Source organism: Mytilus galloprovincialis, chromosome 10 (genome assembly GCF_965363235.1).
Source record: "Mytilus galloprovincialis chromosome 10, xbMytGall1.hap1.1, whole genome shotgun sequence".
In the NCBI taxonomy this organism is placed as follows: Eukaryota; Metazoa; Mollusca; class Bivalvia; order Mytilida; family Mytilidae; genus Mytilus; species Mytilus galloprovincialis.
In genome coordinates this window covers 12,940,556-12,966,977 of record NC_134847.1, presented here as the reverse complement: position 1 = coordinate 12,966,977, position 26,422 = coordinate 12,940,556, and the positions used below count along the sequence as shown (strand labels likewise).

The following is a 26,422-nucleotide window of genomic DNA, read 5'->3' as shown; positions in this document are numbered from 1 at the left end:
ACCTCCAGTATGAACGAACTCGACTTTTGATGCAAACATTTCACAAAATGTTGCCAAGTGATCACTTTTTTAAGTGAGAAAATATTGCGTGTATTTATAATTTTTCGATTTTGAATGAATGAACATCAATGCGGGAAAATTCTCATAAAAGATGCCCAGTAAAGCCTTTAGGGTTGTAATAGTTATTATTGTATGTACAATGTAGATTATACAATTCGTCTAAACATCAACCAAACAATGTAGATTATATATATATTGTTTAGAAACAAGGGGCATAATTATTCCTTTGACGTTTTATAACCTGGTATCATAACAAGGTTTCTTTTTGGTGTAATTATCTAAAAGGATGATTCATGTGCGTTTGAATTTCGAAATACTGCTGAAACATTATTTGCAACAAAATCCTTAGCGTGACTCAGGAAGCTCATAAATCTGTTTCTCAGGTTTCCAGGCTGTATATTTCTTTCTGACGCTTGAGTCTGCTGTGTTTTCAATTCTTGTATTTTAGACTCTCCATGACGTTGCAGCTCACTTATTTCACGTTGTTTCTTATTATCTAACCTTTGCTTTAGATTGTCAATTTGGTTTCTGGTTGTACAATCGTCACATTCTAATAATGTTACTGCTTGTTCATATTGTTCAATAATTATTTTGTACTTTTCTGATAACTCTTTTTCGATTGCCTTCCTTTTAATTTGATCTTTCTGGTCTCTTTCTTCATTTTCTCTCTTTAAGTTTTCTAGAAAACAACGTGTAATATATTCAAAGACTTCTTTTGAATAGTAAGTTTCCCCATTTGTACGAACTACTGAATCTATTACAGTTAAAAGGCTCAGTACATGTTTTCCTTTTGTTCGTGCGGATGCTTTGTTACAAAACCTTATGTATCTATTTCCACATTTTGTAGCAAAATATTTGAGTATTTTTGATTTATTCACATATTCATCTAGTGTACTTTTGTCATGTTTTAGGTCGTCTGCTTTTGTAAAAAGAATTATAAGATACTTAAACATATCTTCACCAAAATATTTACTAAAGTGGTCGAAGGTATCTAGAGACTCTTGTGTAAATCTACCAAAGGGGACAACTAAAATTATTGCATGTGGACCAGGCGCAACCATGCAAATACACTTTGCGATTTCGTTTTGTATAAAGTCATTTGAATGTTTCGTGTCAAAAACACCCGGTGTGTCAACAACTGTAACTATGCGACCATTTATTCTTGATATTCCCATTTCACATGTTGACGTTACTGAATTAGCTGAATCACTAGACACGAACACGTCTCGTCCTAGAATTGTGTTACCAGTGCAACTTTTCCCTGATCCTGTTCTTCCAATTAAAACAATTCTTAAATCTTTCTGGTCTTGCCAACTTCCTAAAACTTTTTAAATGAAATAAAAATACTGTTATTTGCTTGTTTTTTTTGGGGGTTTTTTGGCATGTAAACGTTTTCAGTTGTTCAAACATATATAGTTATATCACAGACGATGCATATATATTTTTTTTCTAGCTTTAAGTTATTTTCGGTTTTTTTTTTTTGTATTTGAGGGGGAAAACCAATTAATGTAGTAAAAACGTTTGGTTTGGTTTAGTTAATACAAACTATGAATAAACTCATCATAGATACCAGGAATAAATTTTGTATTTACGCAAGTCGTGCGTTCTGTCTACAAAAGACTCATCAGTGACGTTCGAATTCAAAATAGTTGAAACAGCCAAATAGTGCAGGAACATAGTGAACACAGAATAAATAGAACAAAATTATTGCAAGCAAACTCATTTGAAAACGACACAATTTCCCTTTAGAGACTAGCTAGAGTAGTAGTTAATAACTTTAGTTCGTACATCATTCAACAATGTGATAATCTCATACCTTACAGCAAACTATATAAGACATCGACATGTCAAATTCAAATATATAACGGCATGCTTATGCACATGACAATAATCGAAAAACAAATTTAGCAACAAACTACACCAACTTAATTGACATGGAGGCTTCTAACTTTGAACAGACGCTATCATCTGGCACAGAAGGTCCGAGAACACAATTATTTCGTAGTGCATTTCTTTTAGAACATAAATGAAAATAAAAAAAATCCCACCTGCGCTTTCTCAAAGAAACTTTTACAGTGTGTTGTACTACTTTTGGGACAAATTATATCAAAATTATAGAAAACTGCATCGGCTCTAACTCAAAATATGGACAATTTTATGTTTAGGGCATCTTGAAATCTTTTGACAGCTTCCGAAGTGCTAATTTTCAACCTTTTTTAGCTGGACCAAATCACTACTTTCCTTTAAAATTCTGGACCCAAATTTTTTTACAGTGTAATTTCACCCCCCTATTTGCAATTTGAGGCATTAAACATGGAGAAATAAATTTGGAAGGGGTATAATAATTAATGGCAAGTAACCCACTGTCAACACTAGGGACTATATTTGTGAACAACGAAAATCAAGGGACGACAATTGTGGTCTCGGACCAGAAGCGTGACAGTGCATCACAAGAGCAAATAACCGGACCCAGTAGCAAAGTGAGGGACTCATCATATAATTTAAAGACACAACATAAAAAAACTCAGCAACACGAACGCGATCCAAAACTGGGAGTAGTTTCAGGTACTCGGGAAGGATAAGAAGTCTCTGCTCTACATGAGGCACCCACTCGTAAAATTTACGAAGAGATGATTTCAACTTCAACATGTCTTTGTTAAATGCCTTCCTTGTGAGCAGTATCCCTCTATCATGGATATCATAATAGAAAATACAAGCCTAGGAGTATTGTATCAATTGGGTAATATATACTCCGTATGCAATAAAACGCACACACAAAAGAGAACTGAAGACACACAGTTCCGAGGTGAGAGTACATTTGAAGTAAGTGAACAAAGTCAATATCGGCAAATACAAAAATATGTATGCAAGAAAGGGGAAAGTAATCTTTGTGAGTTTTTAGTTTAAAAAATATTGATACCTTGCCAATTTAATTTAGATAAAAGTATACTATAGTTTTTGTTTGCAAAAAACATGTATCTAGTATAACTTTCATGAACTGGTGGTACAAATTATATTGTTACACTTTAAATCCTCATAATTGTTTTAGAGGGGGCGGATTACGGTAAACATATGTATAGCGCTTGCTTCCGATATAAGGAATGTTCATCGATAATAACTTTAGTGTTGTAGATAATGCTTGCATGTTTTGTGTCTGAGTGGATATTAATGAATGAATAAAGTTATTAGATAACGTATGAAAAAAATGGAGGACTTTGATTAAACATCCGTTTATGTTCTTCTTCGCTATACTCATACGAACATAAAAATTGTCTTAATAATACATAAATAAAACAAAAAGCAATTTGGGATGAGAAATTGTACTGATCAGTTTAATAGAAATAATTTGTGACAACTCTGGTCATGTAAATCATGGTCTCTGGATCTCCGAAAAATGGAAGGAAATCTACAAATATAAAAATGTTAAATCAGAAAAAGAGATAACTGCAATTACATATCATAAATGCAAAATGTACGTGTCGATCTGATCAGTATTTTTTTCTCGACAAGAGAAAAGGCGCGAAATCTGGATATATATATGTGTGAAAACCGAATTACTGATTTAAGCGTATGCGAATATTTATACGCCAAATCAAGAAATGAGTTTATGTTCTTCTACGCTATACTTATACGAACATACAAATTGTCTTGATAATAAATTAATAAAATATAAAGTAATTTGGGATGAGAAATTGTACTGATCATCTGTCTTCCATCTACCGTGAGCTTTCAAAAGCCTGTCGGGAACAGAATTACTAGCAGCTGCCGTAGCACCACCGCTCCTTAAACTATGAGGGACAAATAAAGAACTATTAAGGTCTATTTCAGAAAGCTCATTTAAAAAAAAATTCCATCGTTCGAGTGTAAGATAAAGGCAAATTCTTGCAACCTAAATAATGCTTATCAATAGATTTAAAGTATGACAGAGCTCTAAAGATGTATTCGTCACAACCAACTGGCAAACTTGCAACGTGAAAATATTTCTGTAGATTAGAAACTGGACAAAGGTCTGTACCAGTTCTAGAAATCAAAATAGTGTTACCCTGGCTGTCGATATCTATCAGTCTTACTTATTTGAATGTTTATTTGCAGATAAGAATCGTTGAACGTTAAATCATAAGATCGGATGTGTGCCAACTCATCGTATTTTAAAAACCCGAAAAAACCCTAACAACATCATAGAACAGGTTCTCAACCCTGGGAAATTGTAATTTTTGTCGAATTTTGCAATATTATTCTTCAAAATCGCAGGGTGATGGGTTCTTTCGTTTTCAAAGGTTTAGATAACAATCTTATACCACCTTCTAATACCATGTCTAGTAATTTGTCATTTAATTTACTATCATATAAATTCAGATCATCGTTTAAAACGGCAGTGGAAACTCCAGATTGAATCAAATAGTTAAGATAAAAAGCAACTGTACAAACAGTCGTAGGCATAAACGGTAGATAGTACTTTAAGCACCAGTATTTGAATCTTTTGAAATATCCTTTATATTTCTTAAAAGTATTTTCACTTTTTGAAGCAGTTACTACTGAACATAAAGAAGTTGTTAATGCTTTCAAGTCAGGATTAGAAAAATGCTCTAAGAATTCCCAATGCGAATATTTGAATCTAAACTGAAAAATAAATTTAAATGAAATTAATTTGATTTAAAAAATCATATAGCGAAGCACTTTATGTAAAAGAATTTATTCAAAATACTCCCAATCAGATACCCATATTCGACAACATTAAGAACAAAATTATTAGCATTTAAAGTATTTTTCCAAAAGTCTAAATTTCTCCGTAAATTATCTACTCTAAACGAGCTGGTTGAGGAGCACTCAAATTCAAAATCTTGATCGTCACTTATAAAAGGAGATAAATTGTACTTAACTGTTTCATCACTTTGCTCCTGAAGAACCACTGGTCACTGCTGGTTGGAACCTACGTCTCGTTGGACAGTGAGTGGCCTAGTGACCCTCGCCATTGCAGTAATAGCACCTGTCTGTTGGTGGTGAACTGGTGAAGTACTCATTCTGGTTGTAGATACCGGTATGAGGTCCTGTGCGGGTTTGTGATCCTTGTGCAGCCGGGTATTTGTAGTTTCTAGATACTTCTTTTGTAGATGCTGATGAAGTTTTACGAAAAGGCTCATCTTGAGGAACTTGGGGACTCCCTGCTTTTGGAATATAAGGAGCAGGACGGGTCCTTACTTTGTCACGTCTATTAGCTTTACCCCGGTAATCGGCTTGTCTTAACTTAGTTGCGTCGTCGGTTCCCTCTGTAATAGTGTCGTTTATACACAGGCAAAAGTGCCACGCATGATATACGCATGATGGCCATTACATGCGAAAGTCATGCGTGGATCATGCGTGAATCATGCGAAATATGAAGTATGCGTAAATCGCATGATCTTCACATGCGGTTTTCGCATGTTTTAAACATGCGTGTATCGCATGATTTCTTAAACGCATGATTTACGCATAAGGGCTATTACATGCGTAAATCATGTGTGAATCGTGTGAAAATCATGCGGTATCTGAAGTATGCGTTAAACGCATGATCTTCACATAACAGGCTATTATTTGAACATGGAATTATTTTTAATTATGGAATTTGCTTGATTTCTTGTTATTGAAATTTTAAATAAATTGCCCGTTTATTCTGTACTGAAATGTTCTGTGCTGCGCACAACACTTTCTATTACAAAGAAAACAGTATTTTTCAATAGAATGTACTGTGCCGCGCACAACACTATCTAACCAAATTACATTGTATGGAAAGTGTTATTAACCGCTCAAAAGATCATAATACATTTGTACCAAATATTACATGGAATTTATCAAAAATTTTAAACACAAGAAATTATACAAATTCCATAATTAAAAATAATTCCAAATTCAAATAATAGCCTGTTACATGCGGTTTTCGCATGTAATAAATACATGCGTTAAAGGCATGATCTTCACATGCGGTTTTCGCATGTAATAAATACATGCGTTAAACGCATGATCTTCACATGCGGTTTTCGCACGTAATAAATACATGTGTGTATCACATACATTGTAAACGCATGATTTACGCATGAAAGCTATAGTACATAAGAAAGTTATTTGTGTATCATGCTCAACTCATCTGATTTATGTAATAGTTGTAAATCTCACGTGTTGTATATAAATCATGATAGATATTGCACATATAAAGTCAATTCTTTACTTGCTTTTAATATTCTGCATGCCAGATCATGGCAGATGTACATGCATATTGTAAATCTCTGCTTAAAGCTTTTAACTTTAAATATTGGCATATATGAGTACAAATGGAGTCATTTCTTTCCAGCAAAGACCACATGATTAATCTAATTTAATTAAAAATATGAAATATTAAAATAATTTAATATATATAGAGCAATTTAATGAAAAGGGTATGGTAATATACAAAATAAAATGGACAGCCTCTCTTGACAACAGTTTCACATTATTTTATATGATGAAAAGACCGTGAGTTTCTTCATTTTCTTAACGCTGATTTTTTTAAATTTCTTCATGTAGTCATCCATTTATTTAATTTAAAATATGGTTGTACCATCAACATGATCTACCAAAAACATCTCTTAATAAAAAAATCTAGAAAAGGGGTCAACATGGTCAAATTATTTTGCATTAAAACAATGTTGATTTAAAGAATAAGTTTTTCCTGTACATTGTATGTAATTGAAAAAAATCTTTCTTTTAAATCAGAAGTTAATGCGTGTCCCTGAGTAACAAAAAGTGCCTAGATATATAGTGTCTTCCAAACAACCAACTAAAGTAATGGTGGATGGCATATCTGTCAATGTGTTTCTTTATTTGAAGAATTTGGTGTTAACATGTTAATGACAGATCTTTTGTTCTTCAATACTTTGGAAAAAAAAGTTTAAACTAATGATATAGAACTTGGAATATCTAGATGTGTTGTGTTGTGTTAATATTGTTATCGAGTATATATAACTTTCTCAAAAGTTTAGTACAATACCTTACATCACTTTTTTTCATATGTACATGTGCGCACCCCCGGAACCCCCCCCCCCCCCTGGATCCGCCACTGATGTATAAACTTCCGTTTGTGACCACCTCCTGCATGTCCTGCATGTCCTGCGGGTGGCTTCAAAAGTTACCCGTGCTTGTGGTTTTCCGAGTCAAAGTTCATAACTCTTCAATTCTCTATTCTATACATATATAAAGGAAACAAAAAATATCAATGTTCGAGGCATTCATAAATACCAGTGTGCAGGAAAACATTCACGGAACGGATTTTGATTAAAGTATTGCAAAGATTTAAGTCGTTAGTTAAGATCAAATGTGAACACATTTTAAAATTGCGATGTATACCAAAACAGACTTGGTAAGAAATTTTGATACATTTCTCCAGCCTACAGGTGAAAATAAAATTGGGTAAGAAAAGATAAAATAAAAAATAACAATACAGGGTCTTTAGCTGTGTGTCTCTTGTTAACCGTGAAATCAAGGAAGGATACAAATTAATCTGGTAACTTATTACCATAAATCCAATAAAACGCGAGAAAGCCTATTAAAAATATAAAATGTTCATGCAGTAAAACACAAATAACTTTACATTACGGGCCATTACAAAGAAACTAACGATTGCGCCAGTGACGAATTCAGAAATTTTGATAACTTTAAAAGGGGGAGGGCACTGACTGCTAAAGATTTTCCGCTCTAGTCATGCTTTAGTGGTTCCATATATAATCCATTGCCTTCTTTGTGGAACACGAATCTCCAAAATACATGGGTGAACTTAAGTACTATACATGGTTAACAGTTCGGAACTTTCTGCCGTCAACATGTGGCAACCTAGCTTCAGTAGCTTTTAGTAAAATTGCAAATGAAGCCGGGACTATTATACTAACATGTGAACATACGGTTTGGCGAGCTTTTCGTGGAATTTAAGAGATAGTGTTAAAAGTATATGCATACTTAATAAATCCATGAGTTGATTATTAAGAAAAAAATATTGTTTAGCCTTTGACCAATAGATCGAGTCCAAAATTTAGCCATTTCAAGAATCGACTATGCTGATAATGTAGGCCGGTAGGCTAGCACTGGCTATTATTTGTGTAGAGCTTTGTAGAGTGTGCAATTCTAAGTCACAGAGACAGTAGCAAACCTAAAGTATGTTTCCTAATAATATAATACATTTTTAAATTCAGATTAGTAAAATGTATAATTCACTTATTAAATGTTTATATCTGCATCTAAGACTTATTGATTGTTCATTTTTGCGCCACTGTCAGCAGTATTGACTATTTCTCGAAGGTGGTAAGTTTTTATTAATGGAGGAAGCTGGAGAGATCTTCCACAGGAACACTAACAAACCAAGAGTATTCCTATGTGTTGTATTTTATTTATTTACACTCTGACTGAGATTTCTAAATTCTCTGATTGGATTAATTTCTCGTTTGTCAATTTTCCCAAATTCCATCCCACATCACAAAAGGAGTTACAGAAGAATGCCAACCCCTCAGCAGAGTAATTTGATTCTGAATCATGGAAAAAAATGCAAAATAAGTGAATGACTTAAAAGAAATAAATGATAATCAGTCAGGCTATATGATATTATATAAATATTGCTTATTTAATATCAATTCTTTTTGTTCTTTCTTCTTCACTTTTTTTGGTCATTATTCTCTATACAATGTATATCCCCATTATTGATTCCAGACTCATAATCAATGCTCATTATATATCCATCCGTAAACCAAACTAGAAAATTACGTAAACGGCTTTGCACGTTGAACACGAAAACCCGGAAACTTTTCACCGTTGCCATTTTTTTTATACTATGACGCAAAATCCATGGACGCTCGTGCGTCTGCTGATTTGATTTTTTTACTGTATTTTAAAAAGATTAGACAGAGACAGCCAGAAAGATTATACCAGACACTGTATTTATTCAAACTGAGAGATCAAAAATTTAGTATAAACGTATTAATTGTCGATTAACTGGAAGAAACCGGCGAACAAAAAATTGAAATGAACATGATGAAAGTCAAACCAACCGGAACATTGACGGATTTATGTACTTGGAAAGCGCAACGAAAGGTAAATATTATCTTACACATGTTTTAAATGGATAAAAGCAGATGCTAGTGCTATAGTTTACAGTCTTTTGACTTTATACCGGCGTACAACATGTCAAATGTTATCATGGTTACCCAAACAGAAAAATAAATGAACAAATTGCTTTCAAATCGTATTCAAATCTCTTTCAAATCGTGATTCTGCGATTTGTTAGTACCATTTGCTTGCGATTCATTAAACAAATCATAGACAAATCAGAATTTTCCAAATTCCCTAAATCTGATTTCTATGTGATTTCTTTCTTTGGTGTGATTTGTAAGCCATTTGTTTCTGTTTTTGTGTGATTTCTTTATGATTTGTTTACTTAGAATATCGTATGAAATGATTTGAAAGAGATTTGTTAACTTTGTTAGCTAGAACGGTGTGATTTCGTTATTATTTGTTAACTTTGAATATCATATGAAATGATTTGAAAATGATTTGTTAACTTTCTTAGCTATCTTGGTGTGATTCATTGATGATTTGCTACAATGAATAAAATGTTAATGCATTCCAGGTTTCTTTGTTTATCTATCTCTCTGACTTCCGGTTGAGGTTAAATTCAAATTCAAATACTGTTCTATATTAACTGAACAAAGAAGGTTGCAAGATGGGGAGTTTTATTCGGTCTATGAAAGATGACGGTGGTAAGGAATCTTTATATTTATAATTTCACATATTTAACTAATACTATTCAAATGTTAACCTTTAAAATTCAGAAACTGTGCATTTCAGTATCTCGTTATAATCATGATAGTTTAGTGATGTTAAGATTAATTTAATAAATAAAAATGTGTAAAAGATGTGTAAACAGATCAAAGCATTTGAAGACTAGCTTCCCGCGACAGCAGATAAAACTCATTGGCAAGTTTAATGTTTTAATTGTTGTTTACTGACCAGGTCCCGGGCAAAATGGACAAAGCTATATATATATATTACAATGTAGCAGATTTGGACCAAGACTAAGACCCATCACCTATTTGACATTATTCTACTAAGTACACGTGGTTGCCTATGTTTTTTTTTTTTAAATTTTGGGTAAAAAGTTAGAGAAACTTCACGAAGAACAATTTGTCCACATCGCAACCAAAGATAGTACTTCTTTTTACAATTAGTGGAGTAGCTATTAAAGGTAAAATGAAGACACTTGCGCTTCAAAGTTTTGGGGTTTCAGGGGCAGAACTTATTTTTGATCTGGATGTTAATGATATAATCTGTGAATTGATGATTGATGCCAATTTATTTACGATTTGCTTCTGATTTGCTTGAGGTAGGAATATGATTTACTTCTGATTTGTTAAAGATTTGATAACAATTTCTTAACGATTTGAAAACAATTTGCTTCTGATTTGTAAATGATTTCAAAACAATGTGTTTATGATTTGCTTATGATTTGTAAGCAATTTGTTCGTGATTTGTTATTGTGATTTGTTAGCTCATTTGCATGTGAAATTTTATCACTTTCAAATCACAAAGAAATCATACGATTTGTTTATCATTTGTTACCCTGATTTGCTTATGATTTGTAAGCAATTTGTTCGTGATTTGTTATTGTGATTTGTTAGCTCATTTCCATGTGAAATTTTATCACTTTCAAATCACAAAGAAATCATACGATTTGTTTATCATTTGTTACCATGATTTGTTCCTTAATTTTTTTTGTTTGGGTATGCATGCACAGGGGTTTCTGTTTGTTACAATTTGCCGGGTTCACTATCCATCCATAAGAACCCCGAAAAATTGGGGTTGCATAGTAAACACGGCAAAGTGTAACAAACCCCTGTGGTGCATGTAAACCCTCAGTCCAAGAACGGAAGCAAGACAACTCGACCTGCCGACAAATCTCCCCACCTTTTCACCAACTCGCCCCACTTTTAACACTACATGAAAAGTGTTTAATCCTGTCAATTATACTCCTGCCAAATCCCCACTTGTGAAAATGAGTAAAATCCAGATGAATATTAAAGAAAAGTCAAAAGAACACTGTTCATGTTGTTAAACCCTGTTAAATGGGTAACAATGTTATAAAGGTCAATCAATCAATGAAGTACAGAAAAAAATATATTATTGTGAAAGAGCACAAAATAAAGAAATTCATTGGCGCCATAATTTTTTAAATCTGAGTCGACTGGTTCAAAGGTTATAACAATTAAGATTTTAAAAAATTGTCCAAGACAAAAATACTATATATTGGGGCTAATTTTTAGGCCAAAATGAAATATATAACAAAAGGTAATGACAAAAATGTAGGAACAGCAAGCAAGGACGTATATTATAGAATCATATTCAAAACAGTGTAGCTGTGGCCATTTATTGACAACCTTAAATTATCCCATTGACTGGGGCAGATTAGATGAACGTCCGCTGTAACAACCGCTGCTCACTATGTACTTGTTAAAGGCACTTAAACTGTGGGGTCACAAAAGGTTCTCAACACCTAAATAAAGAAATTAGAAAAACTAATCAGGAATAACACGATGTTTTGATTTATATCAATAATATAAGTCAAAACATAAAGTTATTCCTGATTAATTTTTCGAACTATTTTAATATTAAAGGCGTTAAGAACCTTTGGTGACCCCACAGTTTAAATTCTATAATAAGTAAGTAGTGAGCAGTTGTCGTTACAGACACACGTTCACCTAATCTGCCCCAGTCAATGGGATAATTTAAGGTTGTCAATCAATGGTCACAGCTACGCTGTTTTGAATATGATTCTATTAGTTATACGTCCTTACAGCAAGCAATTAATTTGATTATCATGATTATTGCAATAAGACCCTGTTATGCCTTTGATTTAGGTCAATGAGGTCCAATAAACATAATATTTAGAAGACTATAGCTAGAACAAATTGATAAAAAAAAAATTATGTTTTAAACTTTGTAAAAAAACACATTTGAATTCTTTTTTGCTATTTGTCAACCTTGGGCATCTTTGAATAAATGTTACATGTATGTTTAAACATTCATACTTTAATATGGAAATTTAAAGCAGGCAGAGGTTTAAATATATTAACATGATTAACAAATGTAATGCCAAAATATCTCTTTTTTTTTTTATAGCAACTCAAAATCATGCTGTCAGGCTATATGTGTTGTACATGGAAAGTGGACCCCTGGAGGAGATGAAAGGTCTATTTAATAGTACGTAATGTAAATATAGAAATAAGAAAAGGTGGTATGATTGCCAACGAGAAAAGAGAGAAATTTGTACAAATGAAAATTCACTTGTTTTCCAATCCTAATAAAACTGTCAAGATTCACATGATATTGTAATGTTTACATTATTTTCAAAATACAATATTGTTTACACTAATTATGAGAAAAGACAACTCTTCACCAGAGATTAAATAGATATTAGAAGTTAACAGCTATCATGACTATAGGTCACCTTACATCCTTCAACAATGAGCAAAGCTCATATCTAATAGTCAGCTATAAAAGACCCCAAATGAAAATGATAAATTTGTAAAACATTTCAAACAAGAAAACTTACTAGACTAATTTATGTACAAAAAAAGAACAAAAAAACAAAATATGATATACAGCAACAAACCAAACCACTGAATTACAGGCTGATACTCATGTACAGAATGTGATGGGGCTAGACTAGTAGTTTTGTGATGCCAATCCCATCTATCTGGGGATATTATTGTGAACAAGGCCTAACTCATCAATCTAAACAAAGCAGAAAGACATATTACACATCCCCTTAACAAAAAAGACTTAAGTACATATCTGAGAGTACTCCCTGAGTTACATGTACCAACAGCTAGTTCAAAGCCAATAACAAGACTTTTGGTGTAATTATGAATAACTTCAAATTTCAAAGTACATGATCATGCATGTATCATGATTATTAAAATGACTTACTGTAAACCAACTAATTTTCGCGGATACTTTCAGCCTTTCTTGTCCACTACGCGCCAAATTAATTTCGCAATTTTGTAATTTACCTGATGTAGTTTAATAATGAAAGATCCAAGCTTTACATTTTCGCGACGATTTATATTCACGTTATTTTTCTACTCACAAAAGTCGCGAAAATAAGTTTGTTTACAGTTTTGCCCAAAGATTGGCATTATATATCATGTCGGATTTAGAGCTAAAATATAACCACTTTTGTTCAGCTCTTCATTCAAGGGTCATATTGATTTTATTTTATTGATAAGAACATTCCTGGCCAATGAATGTTTTTGTGTAGTCAAACTTTTTATTTAAAAGATCAAAATGGTAAAACTTTTTCAAGGCAACTTTGGTGGTCTTGTTTAAAAAGTCATAATAAGCCAGTTTGCCATATCAAAATATTTTAAGGCAATTTTGGCAGGAGATATTTTTACTTCATTTTATTAAACATTATTTCTTTTAGCACTTTCAATGAAAATACAAGTCCTTCAAGAAGTAGGAGAAGCTAACATGGCTATAGCAACAGAACAGAATTCATTTTAGGCATTGCTTTCTAGATTAAATAGATAGTATAGTCATAGATCGTCATATTGATTTATGTGCATATGAGGAGCAGCAGTCAAGGAATAATTTTGTGATGAGAGGTAGGTATGTAATGAAATGAAAACTTTGTTTGAATATTTTTTTCTTGTCACACTCTGTACATGTAGTTTCAAAGATTTTTTATATATGCCCGTCTGACAAAATAGATTTTGGAGGGACGAATTATCGAATACAAATGTCCGGTGCCCACATGTAAAAAATTATTACACCAGGGTTTTCGATATATCACAAACTAGTCAAAACATTTTATCATCGGTATAAGGAATTCATTTAAGGAATGACTGTAATATTTTTTCTGTCTATGAAGAAATAACATAAAAAATTTGGTGCACACTGAATAACGCACGTAGCAGGTTATTTAACAGTGTGCACCACATTTTTTATGTTATTTTGAATAGACAGAAAAATATTACAGTCATTTCTTATAATTTAATTCTAAATTCCATTTTAAACCCTAGAAACCATGAAAAAACGTTGATGACGTCACGGTAACATGACCAAATTATATCTATGGGCTGATAACAAAATAATGTCAGCCAATCAGGAGACGTGTTACATCCAAAATTAAATTATTCTTAAATATTTATCACTCAACATGCAGACATCCTATACGTTCAGGTATTTCACATCCAATCTTTTATGATAATATTCTTTACAAAGCACAAATATGTCAGCATTCACCTCAAAAGCTAAAAAAACTTTTAATCAGACTTATTAAGAAGGGATATATAGTTGCCATACTCTTGTCAGGTCATTAAAGATTGCATATTTTGGCTTTAATATTGATTAAGGGGTCATCCATAATTGTCAACCATTTTCCAAAGTGTACAAAACGTACACTTTTTCAGACCTCCCACCCTCCCTCAAAAAGTGTACATCAACCATTTTCAGATTTCAAGAGAAGAATCAGTCATTCTTAATAAAATGAAGATCCTGTCTATTATATTTTAGTTTAATATAGAAATTTGCATTGAAAAAAAACTAAAACAAATCTGACTGTTTTATTTGATGACATCTATCTGTGATGCTTGTGTTTTGTCAGAATAAAGAGTACAAAGATTAGTGTTTCCCCTATCACACAGTGGGAATGGTAACTTCAATAAAAAAAGGGCACCTAGAGCATGCAAAAGATTAACAACAGGGCACATAAATTATGCTAAGAATCAAAGAAAGGGAAATGCATGGTTATATTGCATTGGTAAAGTATGGACTGACAGTTGTTGATGGAACCAGAGCTCAAGACAGCAATCAATAAAAGTGTAATGTTTAAAAACATTTTGAGTTTTTAAATTTCCCGCCTGTATTTCTATTTAAAAGGTCCCTGTAAATATGCCATTCACGGCACTATTATCGTTGATGTATATATACTGTAACGTGTACATATATTGGATATTTTTTTAAATTAAGGTTAAACTTCATATGGGGGTGCTCCTAATTAAAGGAGGCTAATACTAAGAAAAATAAGTTTACTTCCGGTTTACTGGTTTACTATTTTGGAATGCATTACAAGGAAATTAATTGAAAAACCAGTTTAAAATCTTTTCACAAAATGGTGTCTTGTCAAAATCAAAACATTCAAAGAATTTAGTGTTTCCATCAATTTTGTTTATTAAACAATCTAATTAAAAACCGATCTCTCATCGCTCCTGTTTCTGATATGTCGCGTGGGAGATCTAACGAAACTGGCTTTGAGGTCACATGTGAGTGAACTAAAAGTCATGAATTTATAAAGATATGCAAATGAGTTGACGACCTATTAACACTTTCGCTCCTGAATTGATATTTTTCGCGGATTTTTCAAGCCGAAATAAATTATCACGAGACAATTGCCTGACCGGAATTAATTTGACAAATGCCCGGTAAAAATTACTATCGTATTTTTGATCGCTCATATCTCTGGAACGGATTGAAATTTCGGTTAAAAATTTGAGATCTGTAGTCCTTGTTAGTACTTATTAATTTAAGAAAAATCCTAACTCCGTGCTTTTTGTTATTTTTCTGAAATTCAATGATTTCATCTGTCTGTCAACCAAAGTTTTGAAAGTGAAACTTGTCCATTCTATATCGATCTCGTTTTCGCGGTTATTTACCTATTCTAACCTATGGATGATTACTAGAGTGAAAATACGTATCGTCTGATCAGATTCGTTCCAAATTTAATTATTTTTCAATTGTTATTCCAACAATATGATTGAAAATTGTCCGATGGTCACGATGGTAAAGACCGCCATTTTGTACACAACAAGACATATTGAAGGGAGACAACACCATCTGTTTTTTTTAACGTACATTTGCAACGCTCGAGTTGTCTTTCTTTTACCCATGAATGAGCATACTAACAATCACTATCAGTGATCAGAAATAATTTTCTAACTTTTTAGACTCATTAAAAAGAGTTTAATAATAACATTAAACACAGACTTACATAATTTTCAGTTGTTTTTTTTTAAGTTCATTTGATATCTGGTCTGCCTGAGTGTCAGCAGGTACTGTCCTTCATCACAAATTGAGTTTATAGGAAAATTACTATGTATTTAATGTTTTTTCTCATCCATTTTTCTAAAAAAAAAGTTTTTTCAAACAAAACTGTCAACTATAGTCATTAACATGGAACAAACAAACGTCAAAATAGAACAACAAACACTGAAAATCTAAATTAGTCAATTTGACTAATTCAATTAGTCATTTTGACTGTCCTCTAGATGACAATGCACTTTAATCATTTTGACTATGCTCTTAGTCGTTTGACTAGATGTTTAGTCACATTTGACTGAGTAGGGTGGTCATTATGACTATGTTAGGCAGTCAAAATGACTATATGTCATACTTGTTATAACAAATTGGATTGTTCAATTGACTATGCACATTTGTCAGTTTGACAATTGAATGCAGTCCATATGACTGATTGAAATAGTCGGAAGTGACCATGTTGGTTAGTCAACATGATTACTGTGAATAGTCACGACTGTTAGACTGTTATTTTTATTTGTGTTGTGTTTTTTGTTCTACCATTTAATTTGTGTGCGTTTCATTCCGTTTCGTTTTGTTATGGTTCATTTCTTCTTTTATTCTACTTTTTGTTGTTTCTCTTCCATAGGATTGACAAATACATCTGGAATATAATATCATTAAAAATACCACAGATGCAATACTAACAATGACAATAGTATAGGACCACAAAGTGCTCAATGTTCAAAACCTTCCTATATCTTAAGTTTCCATGTGTAACCATTACTCAGTGACATATATTAAAGTCTAAAAATCAAATAAAGAAAATAAATTTATTATAAACTCATTGTTAATTTGAAGTGTTTATTTCAGATATTTTGTCGGTATCAACTCTGCATGTGTCAGTGTGGTATTCTCTATGGTAAAAAATCATTCAGCTGTGTTCATACAAATAGCAATGTCTTCATTTGCTGAAAAATATAATTATATCATTTTAGAAGCTAAAGTATAACAATAAACAAGTATATCAGTCATGTTAAAAGTTTAAAGAAAAAACTAATTTTAACATCTTTGATCTAGTGATTTAATCACTCATCTTATACCATTAATTTGTAATGTAAGCACCGGGATCTTGACAGCCACCCATCCTATATCACAACATTGTAATGTAAGCACCGGGATCTTGCCAGCCACCCATCTTATACCACAACATTGTGATATAAGCACCGGGATCTTGACAGCCACCCATCTTATAACACAACATTGTAATATAAGCACCAGGATCTTGACAGCCAACCATCCTATATCACAGCATTGTAATGTACATGTAAGCACCAGGATCTTGACAGCCACCCTGAGTTTTTAATTCCTTGTCGTGAATATCGATTACAGTGTTTATTTTTAACAGTTTTTGCTCAGGTGAAAAAAGATATCGCTAAATACTCGTTTCAATCGACAATACGTTGTATGTGTATCAAAATTGATATCCCGTATACATATCCCCCCTTTTTTATTGTCGTTACGTCAACATGTGCCGATATAACTTTCATTTATACACTTCTTTTTCTTAAATTCAATTTTTGTAAGTTAGAATTAAAACAAATATACATCATACTTACTTTAAACAATTGTTTTTTTTGACAAAATAACAGTTTCCGTGCCTTCTGGTTTGTTTACATCTACACAATCTATGGAACAAAGGGAACGCGAAAGAGTGCGCGTGAAAACCGATACTCTACACCACGTGGAGCTGTGACCACTAACATAGTCAATTGACCATGCAGGTAGTCATAATGACTTGATGGGTAGTCATATATGCTTTTGACTACCTTTCGGCTGATATTTGACTAACTGAATAGTCATCGTGACTAATTTAGATTTTCAGTGAATAAACTGATCTCCATTTTCAATTGTAGCAATTCCTCTCAGTGTGGTATTTTGTGAAACACTCAGGCAGGCACAGATGTTTCCCACAATCAAAACACCCAAACTTTGTCTGCTTGATAGGCACTTCTCGACTATTTTGGCTTCTCATATAACAAAGATGGCATCTAGACTTTTTGTCAAACGAGTAAGGCATGTGCCGCTGAACAAGGCGGTTCTCCATAGGCATAAGTGATGGTCTGCCTCTACGTGTCTCAGATGTATAGCCATTTACCAAACCCTTGGCCACAGAAATTGAAAAGTCCAGAAATGTCATACTAGTTTGGTTGTTTGTGCTCAAACTAAAGAGTTTAAAGGCATTAAATTTTGCCATTTCCATCAACACAAAGAATACCCTTTTGCTCCACTTATATGTCTTATGGTTATAACAGTAGTATTGGATATATTGATCTGCATGATCTACCCCACCCATGTTACATGTATAGTCAGCTACTGCTTTGGGACAATCAACATTTTGTCTAGAGAATGTCCCATTTATATTGACACGCCTTTTAACTTGTGAGATACTATGGTCATGGATGGTAGACAGGATATTCACAATTTTTTTATCACGCCAAACACTAGCAACTAGTGGACCCTTTTGTCTAAATTTCATATCTCCGCGCTCATTGATTCCAGTTGGTTTTTTACACATTATGTCTTTCGGAAGCCCCCTACGATTAATTCTCACTGTGCCACAAGCATATGTACCGAAATTGTCATGCAGAGCAGAAAACAACTCGGGACTCGTAAAGAAATTATCAGTGTAAAGATGGTACCCTTTACCAACTAAATCAGACTGCTGCAGACATCTTTTAACTACACTGCTACCAAGATGTGTCTGTGGAGTTGCATTTTTGCCAGGATATATGTCAACGTATTGTATATAACTATTTTGTGAATCCGCCAGAACCCAAGCTTTTACACCCCACTTGTGTGGTTTTGCTGGCATGTATTGCTTGAACTGTACTCTCCCTTTAAAGGGAATCATTGTTTCATCTACCGTAATGTTTCTGTTTGGAGTATATTCCTGCTTAAATGCTGTGTTAAAATGAGTTTGGAGAGGTTTTACTTTATACAAAGGGTCATAATTTGGATCTCCTGGCAGAGGCTGCTGTGTTGAATCAGAAAAATGGAGATATCTCATAATCTGAGTAAAACGATCACGGCTCATGGTTTTTGAATGTAATGGTGACTGAAGAAAACTGTCAGTGGACCAATACATCCGTGTGGATGGTTTTCTGTCTATTCCCATTTCAAAACAAAGACCGAAGAAAGCATTCATCTCCTGTATTGTTGGTCGAACCCATGCCATTTTGTTTTCCTCAGGTTTGTTCTCTTTTTGCAATTTAGCATATAAATCAGTTTGCTGTATCAACATTTCCAACAAAACATGATTGAAAAACAATGTGAAGTAGTCCAAAGGTGTTTTATCATGAGACATAACTCTTGTAGGGCCAGTTCTCCCCGTGGGGCTGAAAAGATGAGGCAACCCACGCTCAAAATAAAGAAAATCATCATGCCAGCCATCCGTGTTTCCTGCATCACCAGCAGGTCCAGGTACATCTGTGTCAGATTCCTCATCACTTTCCAGATCATCGGAATCGTCACCAATTCCCTGAAGTAGGAGTTGTTGCTGAAATCTTGCTTCAGCTTCATCTAATTCTGCCCTGGAGAATCCTTCAAACTCGTCTGATTCAGAATCAGACGACATGTTTTTGGTGGGTGAAATACTACGAGGAGACGAGACTTACCTTCTATAACTTTATAAAGTAAAAATTATTCCACAAAGACGACTAAAGATACAATGAATTAACACATTTGTTTATTAAGTATCTACGAAAAATAATTTTAATCTTTATATAATCGAAACAAGTGAAAAAATGGACTAATTCCGGATAGTATAAGTTATGTCGCCGAGGTTCCGCCATGTTGTTTTCATATTTTCCATAACAACATCAATTTCCGGCTTTCTATTTTTAGCGTTGGATTTATCAATTTTTAAATATAACCTGCAGATGACGACACGAACAAAATAAAATGAAATGATCTTGAGAATCACAGGAATTTAATGACATATAACACGAGACCGGAATCTTATTTATTCTTTAAATTGCAGTCGATCAAAAACGGCATATATTATTGTTATTTTGCGAGGACTACGAGCACCTATCGGGACACCACGAGGCTTGATTCCGATTATAAAACACTACACAAACGATTGAAAATTGACAAGACTAACCTTCAATACTTTGTGAAGTTCGTTGAGTACTGATTTTTGTGTCTTTTTTATGCTTTCTTTGGTTAATTTACTAAAAAGTTGACTTGATCATTCTCGTCCGCCATGTTTGTCGTCGTCGTAATTTTTTCACGTTAGCTTCAAAACTTTTCACTTTAAATTAATTTAAATAAATTTTACATTTTAATTATTTTATTTCTTATAATGAAATATGTTTTTACTACAGTTTTAACCATTCTACGTTCTGAGTCGTAAAAACATGCATATTACACCCTTGATTGTGATAGTCTAAAAATAGAAATTTATGTATCCTTAAGGATACATTCGGCATCTACACGGGTGTGCCAAAAGGATACATTCGGCATACGCACGAGGGTGCCAAAAGGATACATTCGGCATGAAAGGGTTAATAAGCCAATCAAAAAAGTTTATGAATTGTTATGACTGACGATTTCGTCGTAAATAAAATGAGTTACATCCCTTTGCCTTACGTTAAACTTCCAAGATCGTGGAAGACTCAATTTCATTGGTCGAAAAAGACACACCTACGAGGTCATTCACATGTGACCTCAAAGCGAGTTTCGTTAGATCTCCCAGGCGACATATCAGAAACAAGAGCGATGAGAGATCGGTTTTTAATTAGATTGTTTATTAAACAGAGTAGAACGATAACGATACGATAACGATTACTCAGTGGCAGAATAATCAGACAGTTGATTGCGGCCGCTTAACTGGAAGAAGAAGATAACGATCTATAATAAAGCAGGTGAAATTGACAATCGGGGGTACTGAGAAATGCTTGCAAACTTTTTGTTTAAATAATTTTATTAGTTCACATTTTTGAAAGATTTAGTTTTCATATGATTTGATCTTTTAATCGTTCAATTCCGATTGAGTAGAATTATGATAACGAAATCAATATCATCAAGTGAAAATAATAAAGAAGAAACAAGAAGAGAAACACACCCAAGCCAATTCTCAATTTCATAAATCGACTTTCCCTACGGAAACATAAATTCCGGAAATAAAAAAAAAGCGTACGGTAAAAATGTTGATTTTTTAACCCCCTCTCCCCAAGTATAGGTTTTGTACACTTTGGAAAATGGTTGACAATTATGGATGACCCCTAACCTATAGGGTCTTTTGACAGAATTAAACACATTTATTCTAAAACCAGTTGTTGGTATGACAAGGTATCTTTTTTGTCAGATATTTTTGTAATTCATATCGTAGGTCTATCTATATCAGCATGGTCTTGTATGAGTTTTGAACTAAGTGCTATCAAATATGTTGACAGGAGCTATGTCTGATATATACTGAATATAAATTGTAAGGAAAATTGCATTGCAAGCAATCCCACACAGGTTTACATTTCTTGTAGATTTTTAAGAAAAAGTTTATAAGAAAAGAGAAAAAAAAATGTAGTTTTTATTGCTTTTTGACAACAAATTTATTCATCCAGTGGCGAGGTACATTGAAAGGTTGTTCTTTTATTAAATGCATGAAGTATCATATGGATGGCAACAAATGACAACAGTTACATGTTATATTCATGAGTTTAATATTTCCTATAAATGGTGTATTTTAACAATTTTGTCTATTAAAGTCATATGAAACGAATTAGTGGTGAAAAATAATGTTTATCTAATTCTTGAACCAATGCATGTATATATCATAAACTAAGTCCTCTGTGCACGATTTTATCATTATTTTCGCAAATATAATATAATCGTCAATTTTTTTTCTCTCTGTTTGTTATGATTTAACAAATATGGCTGCTCATTAAATGCCGTATTTTGAAGCCGAGTTTTACTGATTGTCACCTTATAGTAAACAAATCACAAAAAGCATGGGTATTGAGCACGTGTTTAACATGTATAATCAGATATTTGTTTATTTCAATGACAGATCCATGCGTATTGCGATCACCGGATTTTTACGGAAAATATGTCAGCGAATTGCTTCCTCGAAGCAAGCAATTAAGAATAAGTAAACTTCTTCTAAATGTGGACAAATTAAAGAATTTTCCTCAGAAAAAAAGTATATGTACATAAGTTGTATAATGAAAACTATCCATTTAGTTATAAAAAACATATGTATATTTTTTTTTAATTTGAGGTTTCTTATGACTTTAACTTAAAACAGCAAAACAAAACCCAATAAACATCAGTTGTTAATGCCTGAAATTATTTTTAAACTGTAGACAGCAGAAAAGATCCTTTTAAACAACAAGTTAATACTGTACATATATTTTATTAGCTAAACTGTTAATATTTTTTCTGTTGTTTGTTTAGGTATTGTTTAAATTCACTAACAATGCAAAGTATATAGTAAAGGTATAAATTAGTTAGCATTAGCTCATACTACAAATGTACATGTAATTTTTGTCTGGACTACTTGATTAAATTCTTAAGATTTACAATTTTATAATTTAAGCTTATTGCCAAATGAAAGGAAAGTACAGTATTAAAATCACTGGTGAACATGTGCATGTAGGTGTGAATGTACTACAAAAAGAACTGATATCAAAGTAAGTTCATCTTTAGAATTGCAGTTAATTTTGATAATACATTGTAATATGATATAATCTATTTAAAACTTTTTAGTTTTATTGTAATGTTTAATATAAATCACCGTGTTTCATTGGTACAGCGGATATAGCTACTAACCAAGCTGTAGTGATCGATTTTTCTTCTGACATGGAATGAAAATCTCTGTTTTGTTATATATAATTACTTAATATAAATGTGTACTTCAATCTAAACATAATGGTTGTTTTAAGGAATGATTTGGTTGTAGGTTGATGATAAGATCAGTTTCATTTTTTTCCAAAAACGAGAATGCTTACTAAAAAAATGTGCAAATACTTGTCAAAGAAGTTTGCGCTTGTCTCATCAAATATGATTCTATATTCATTGCAACTCTTTTTCTGATAGAAGGCCACTGTGTGTGCGTAATATGTATAGCTGCTTGTCACTGTTTCAATAGTTAGGGCCCCGCCTTTAGGTGGGTCGCCCTATAGTGATCAGTCTGTCCGTCCGTAACACTTTTTTAACTTTGTGTCCGCTCCATATCTAGAGAACCATTATGATTTCATACTTTATACTTTACATGTTTATTAACCACCACCAGAGGGCGTGTCATGATGTATGTACAACTTCCTAGGTCAAAGGTCAAGGTAAAAAAACTTTGGTTTCAGTTGACAACCCTGTGTCCTGTGGTGAAGATCGTGTCCGTTCTATATCTTGAGAACCGTTATGATTTCAAAGTTTATACTTGACATCCATTTTAACCAACACCAGAGGGTGTGTCATATTGTATGTACAACTTCCTAGGTCAAAGGTCAAGGTAAAAAAAACTTTGGATTTCAGTTGACAACCCCGTGTCCTGTGGTGAAGATCGTGTCCGCTCCATATCTAGATAACCGTTATGATTTTATACTTAATACTTAATATGTTTATTAACCAACACCAGAGGGTGTGTCATGATGTATGTACAACTCCTAGGTCAAAGGTCAAGGTCAAAAACTTTGGTTTCAGTTGACAACCCTGGGTCCTGTGGTGAAGATGGTGTCCGCTCCATATCTAGATAACCGTTATGATTTCAAAGTTTATACTTGACATCCATTTTAACCACCACCAGAGGGCGTGTCATGATGTATGTACAACTTCCTAGGTCAAAGGTCAAGGTCAAAAAAACTTTGGTTTCAGTTGACAACCCTGTGTCCTGTGGTTAAGATCGTGTACGCTCTATATCTTGAGAACCGTTATGATTTCAAATATTATACTTGACCTCCATTTTAACCAACACCAGAGGCTGTGTCATGATGTATGTACAACTTCCTAGGTCAAAGGTCTGTCTGTCTGTTGGTCTGTCCATCGCTAACAAATTTGATCAACTTATTTACCCCATGTTATTGACAGCGGGGCCCACAGAGATGGCTCCCATCTCAATGGTATCTAGTTTGCATTGAAATCTTTCATATATATATATATGCTATTTTTTCGATATTTTATTCCGAAAGGAGGGATGTGTACGGTGTATAGTTGACCACATAAATCCTTATGTACAGTGCATAGTTAAATGCATGTAAGATATAAAGCCTTTCACACTTCGAAATACCTATATACCAGCTATATTTGGCATGTTTGGTGTACCGATGATACACACTGATAATCGAATATGTAAACTGTTGCTTCTTTTTACGTCAATCCGATTTTAAATATGCTTCAAGGCATTCTTCCCCTGCTCGCCTGATATTGCTCCATAAAATATTTGCCACTGGACATTAGAATAAGTAATAAAAATCAACATTTTATTTTTTTCGAGGAATTTAGTGTAAAAACATTTGTCACTTGAAGCAGTTTAGGAAAGTATGACTTATAATGCCAAAATATTGAACTTATCAGAAGGATGTTAAACCATAACAGCGTTAATGAATATATATGTATTGCTTCTTGCTGAGATTTTTTTTTTGGCAAAAGCGAGAGATAGTGATTTTAGATTCTGTCTGTGGTATGGTCAACATTTAGGTTTAGTCTAGATCTGTTTAAAGTTTTTTGGACATCAATAACTTTGTCAAACATACATGGATTTTTATAAAATTGGATGACATGTACTTTGTTTTATCAGACCACTAGAACACACATATTATATGTATTTGTTTCTTTCTGCTTAAACCCGTAATTCATAATTTATTGAAACTTTCCACATAATCCCATTGTGCATCTCCTTTCTATGCCCTTGCTGAAGCAGAGGGGCATTTAATTTTTTGTCTGTCTCTACATCCTTACATACTTACATACTTACATTGCAAAATTGGTTTCCATTCTCTAGTTCTATTGTTTGCCTCAATCAAATGATGTAAAACTTGTCTACAATGCCAATTACCACAAAATGCAGATCAAGTTTGAATTTAAGTGGCATCCCTTTTACCGTTCTAGAGAAATGCCCCTTAAAAATTCTTAAATTTTTCATTTCTTAATCTGCTGAGCTTTCCCCGAGGGTATCACCAGACCAGTAGTCAGCACTTTTTTGTGCTGACATGAATTATCATTGATATGGTTATATTTATAAATTAACTGTTCACAAAATTTAGAATTTTTGAAATACTTAGGCTTTTCTACCTCAGGCATAGATTACCTTAGCTAGATTTAGAAAAACTTTTAGGAATTTTGGTCCTTAATGCTCTTCAACTTTGTACTTTATTAGGCCTTTTTAACTTTTTTGGATTCAAGCGTCACTGATGAGTCTTTTGTAGAAGAAACGCGCTTCTGGCATACATACAAAATTTAGTCCTTGGTATCTATGATGAGTTTATTTACTTAAGGTTTGCCTCAACCAAATGTTATGAATCTTAAACACAATGCTTTATATTAGTTATAGTACAAATGTATAACATCAGATCAAAGATCACTTTTGGATTTTGTTGACATCATTTTTATTGTATAGAGTTATGTCCCTTTACAAATGGAAATTCTCTAACTAAGAGTTTGCCTCTCCTATATACAATAAACATAGACATTACGGCAGTTTTTTTGTAATTACACTTTTAATTATCGAATTATTTAATTTGCTTAAGTCAAATTTATATTATTTATGAATATTTTATTTCAGTTACTATTCACAGTGAACATGGTGAAGAATAACCAATAAAGGACATAGAAGACTACCTCACAAACATGGAAAAACTTCACAAACATTGGAAAACCCAATATTTTGATTCACGAAGAAGACATTCATGTACATGTTGTACTTTGAAAACTGAAGAAATAAAATTGTGAATAAAAATACTTGGAAATAAAGTTAGAAGATTGAAATTTATATTTTGGTGTTTGTACTAAGAAAGTTTGAAGAAAATGGAGACATTCAAAACTGTAAAAAGAAAACTATATTTTACACAATCACTGTTGAGGACAATATGATCCAAAGATCATATAATAGTAAAGAAATTTGGTTGAATTGCCAATGAGAAAAATATCCATAAGAGTTGTTCAAATGATGTATATATAGTAAGTAATTACAGGTCACCATATGTCCTCCAACAATGAATAAAAAACCAGGTATAGTGAGCTATAAAAAAAAAGACCCAAACATAAGACATGTAAGAAGAAGAGAAAATTTTTTAACAAGTTAATA

At 32.9% G+C, this 26,422-nt stretch overlaps 1 protein-coding gene and 1 long non-coding RNA gene across 3 annotated transcripts; one reads left to right on the top strand and one right to left on the bottom strand.

The window, feature by feature from the left end:
• Positions 1-275: 275 nt before the first annotated feature.
• On the bottom strand, positions 276-5,081 carry LOC143048868 (uncharacterized). The gene is made up of 3 exons (XM_076222737.1): positions 4,995-5,081; positions 4,359-4,680; positions 276-1,384 (listed from the first exon to the last, which is right to left on the bottom strand). The coding sequence occupies exons 1-3, from the start codon at positions 5,079-5,081 to the stop codon at positions 339-341; spliced, it is 1,455 nt and encodes a 484-aa protein (XP_076078852.1). The 3' UTR covers positions 276-338.
• A 2,057-nt stretch (positions 5,082-7,138) lies between these two features.
• On the top strand, positions 7,139-26,107 carry LOC143049873 (uncharacterized). Of its 2 annotated transcripts, XR_012970341.1 has the most exons (5): positions 7,139-9,147; positions 12,229-12,309; positions 13,535-13,715; positions 22,721-22,814; positions 25,901-26,107. It is a non-coding gene; the product is annotated as an uncharacterized LOC143049873 (long non-coding RNA). The 2 variants fall into 2 exon arrangements; XR_012970340.1 differs by lacking the exon at positions 7,139-9,147 and having other exon boundaries at positions 11,913-12,309.
• The last annotated feature ends 315 nt before the right edge of the window (positions 26,108-26,422 follow it).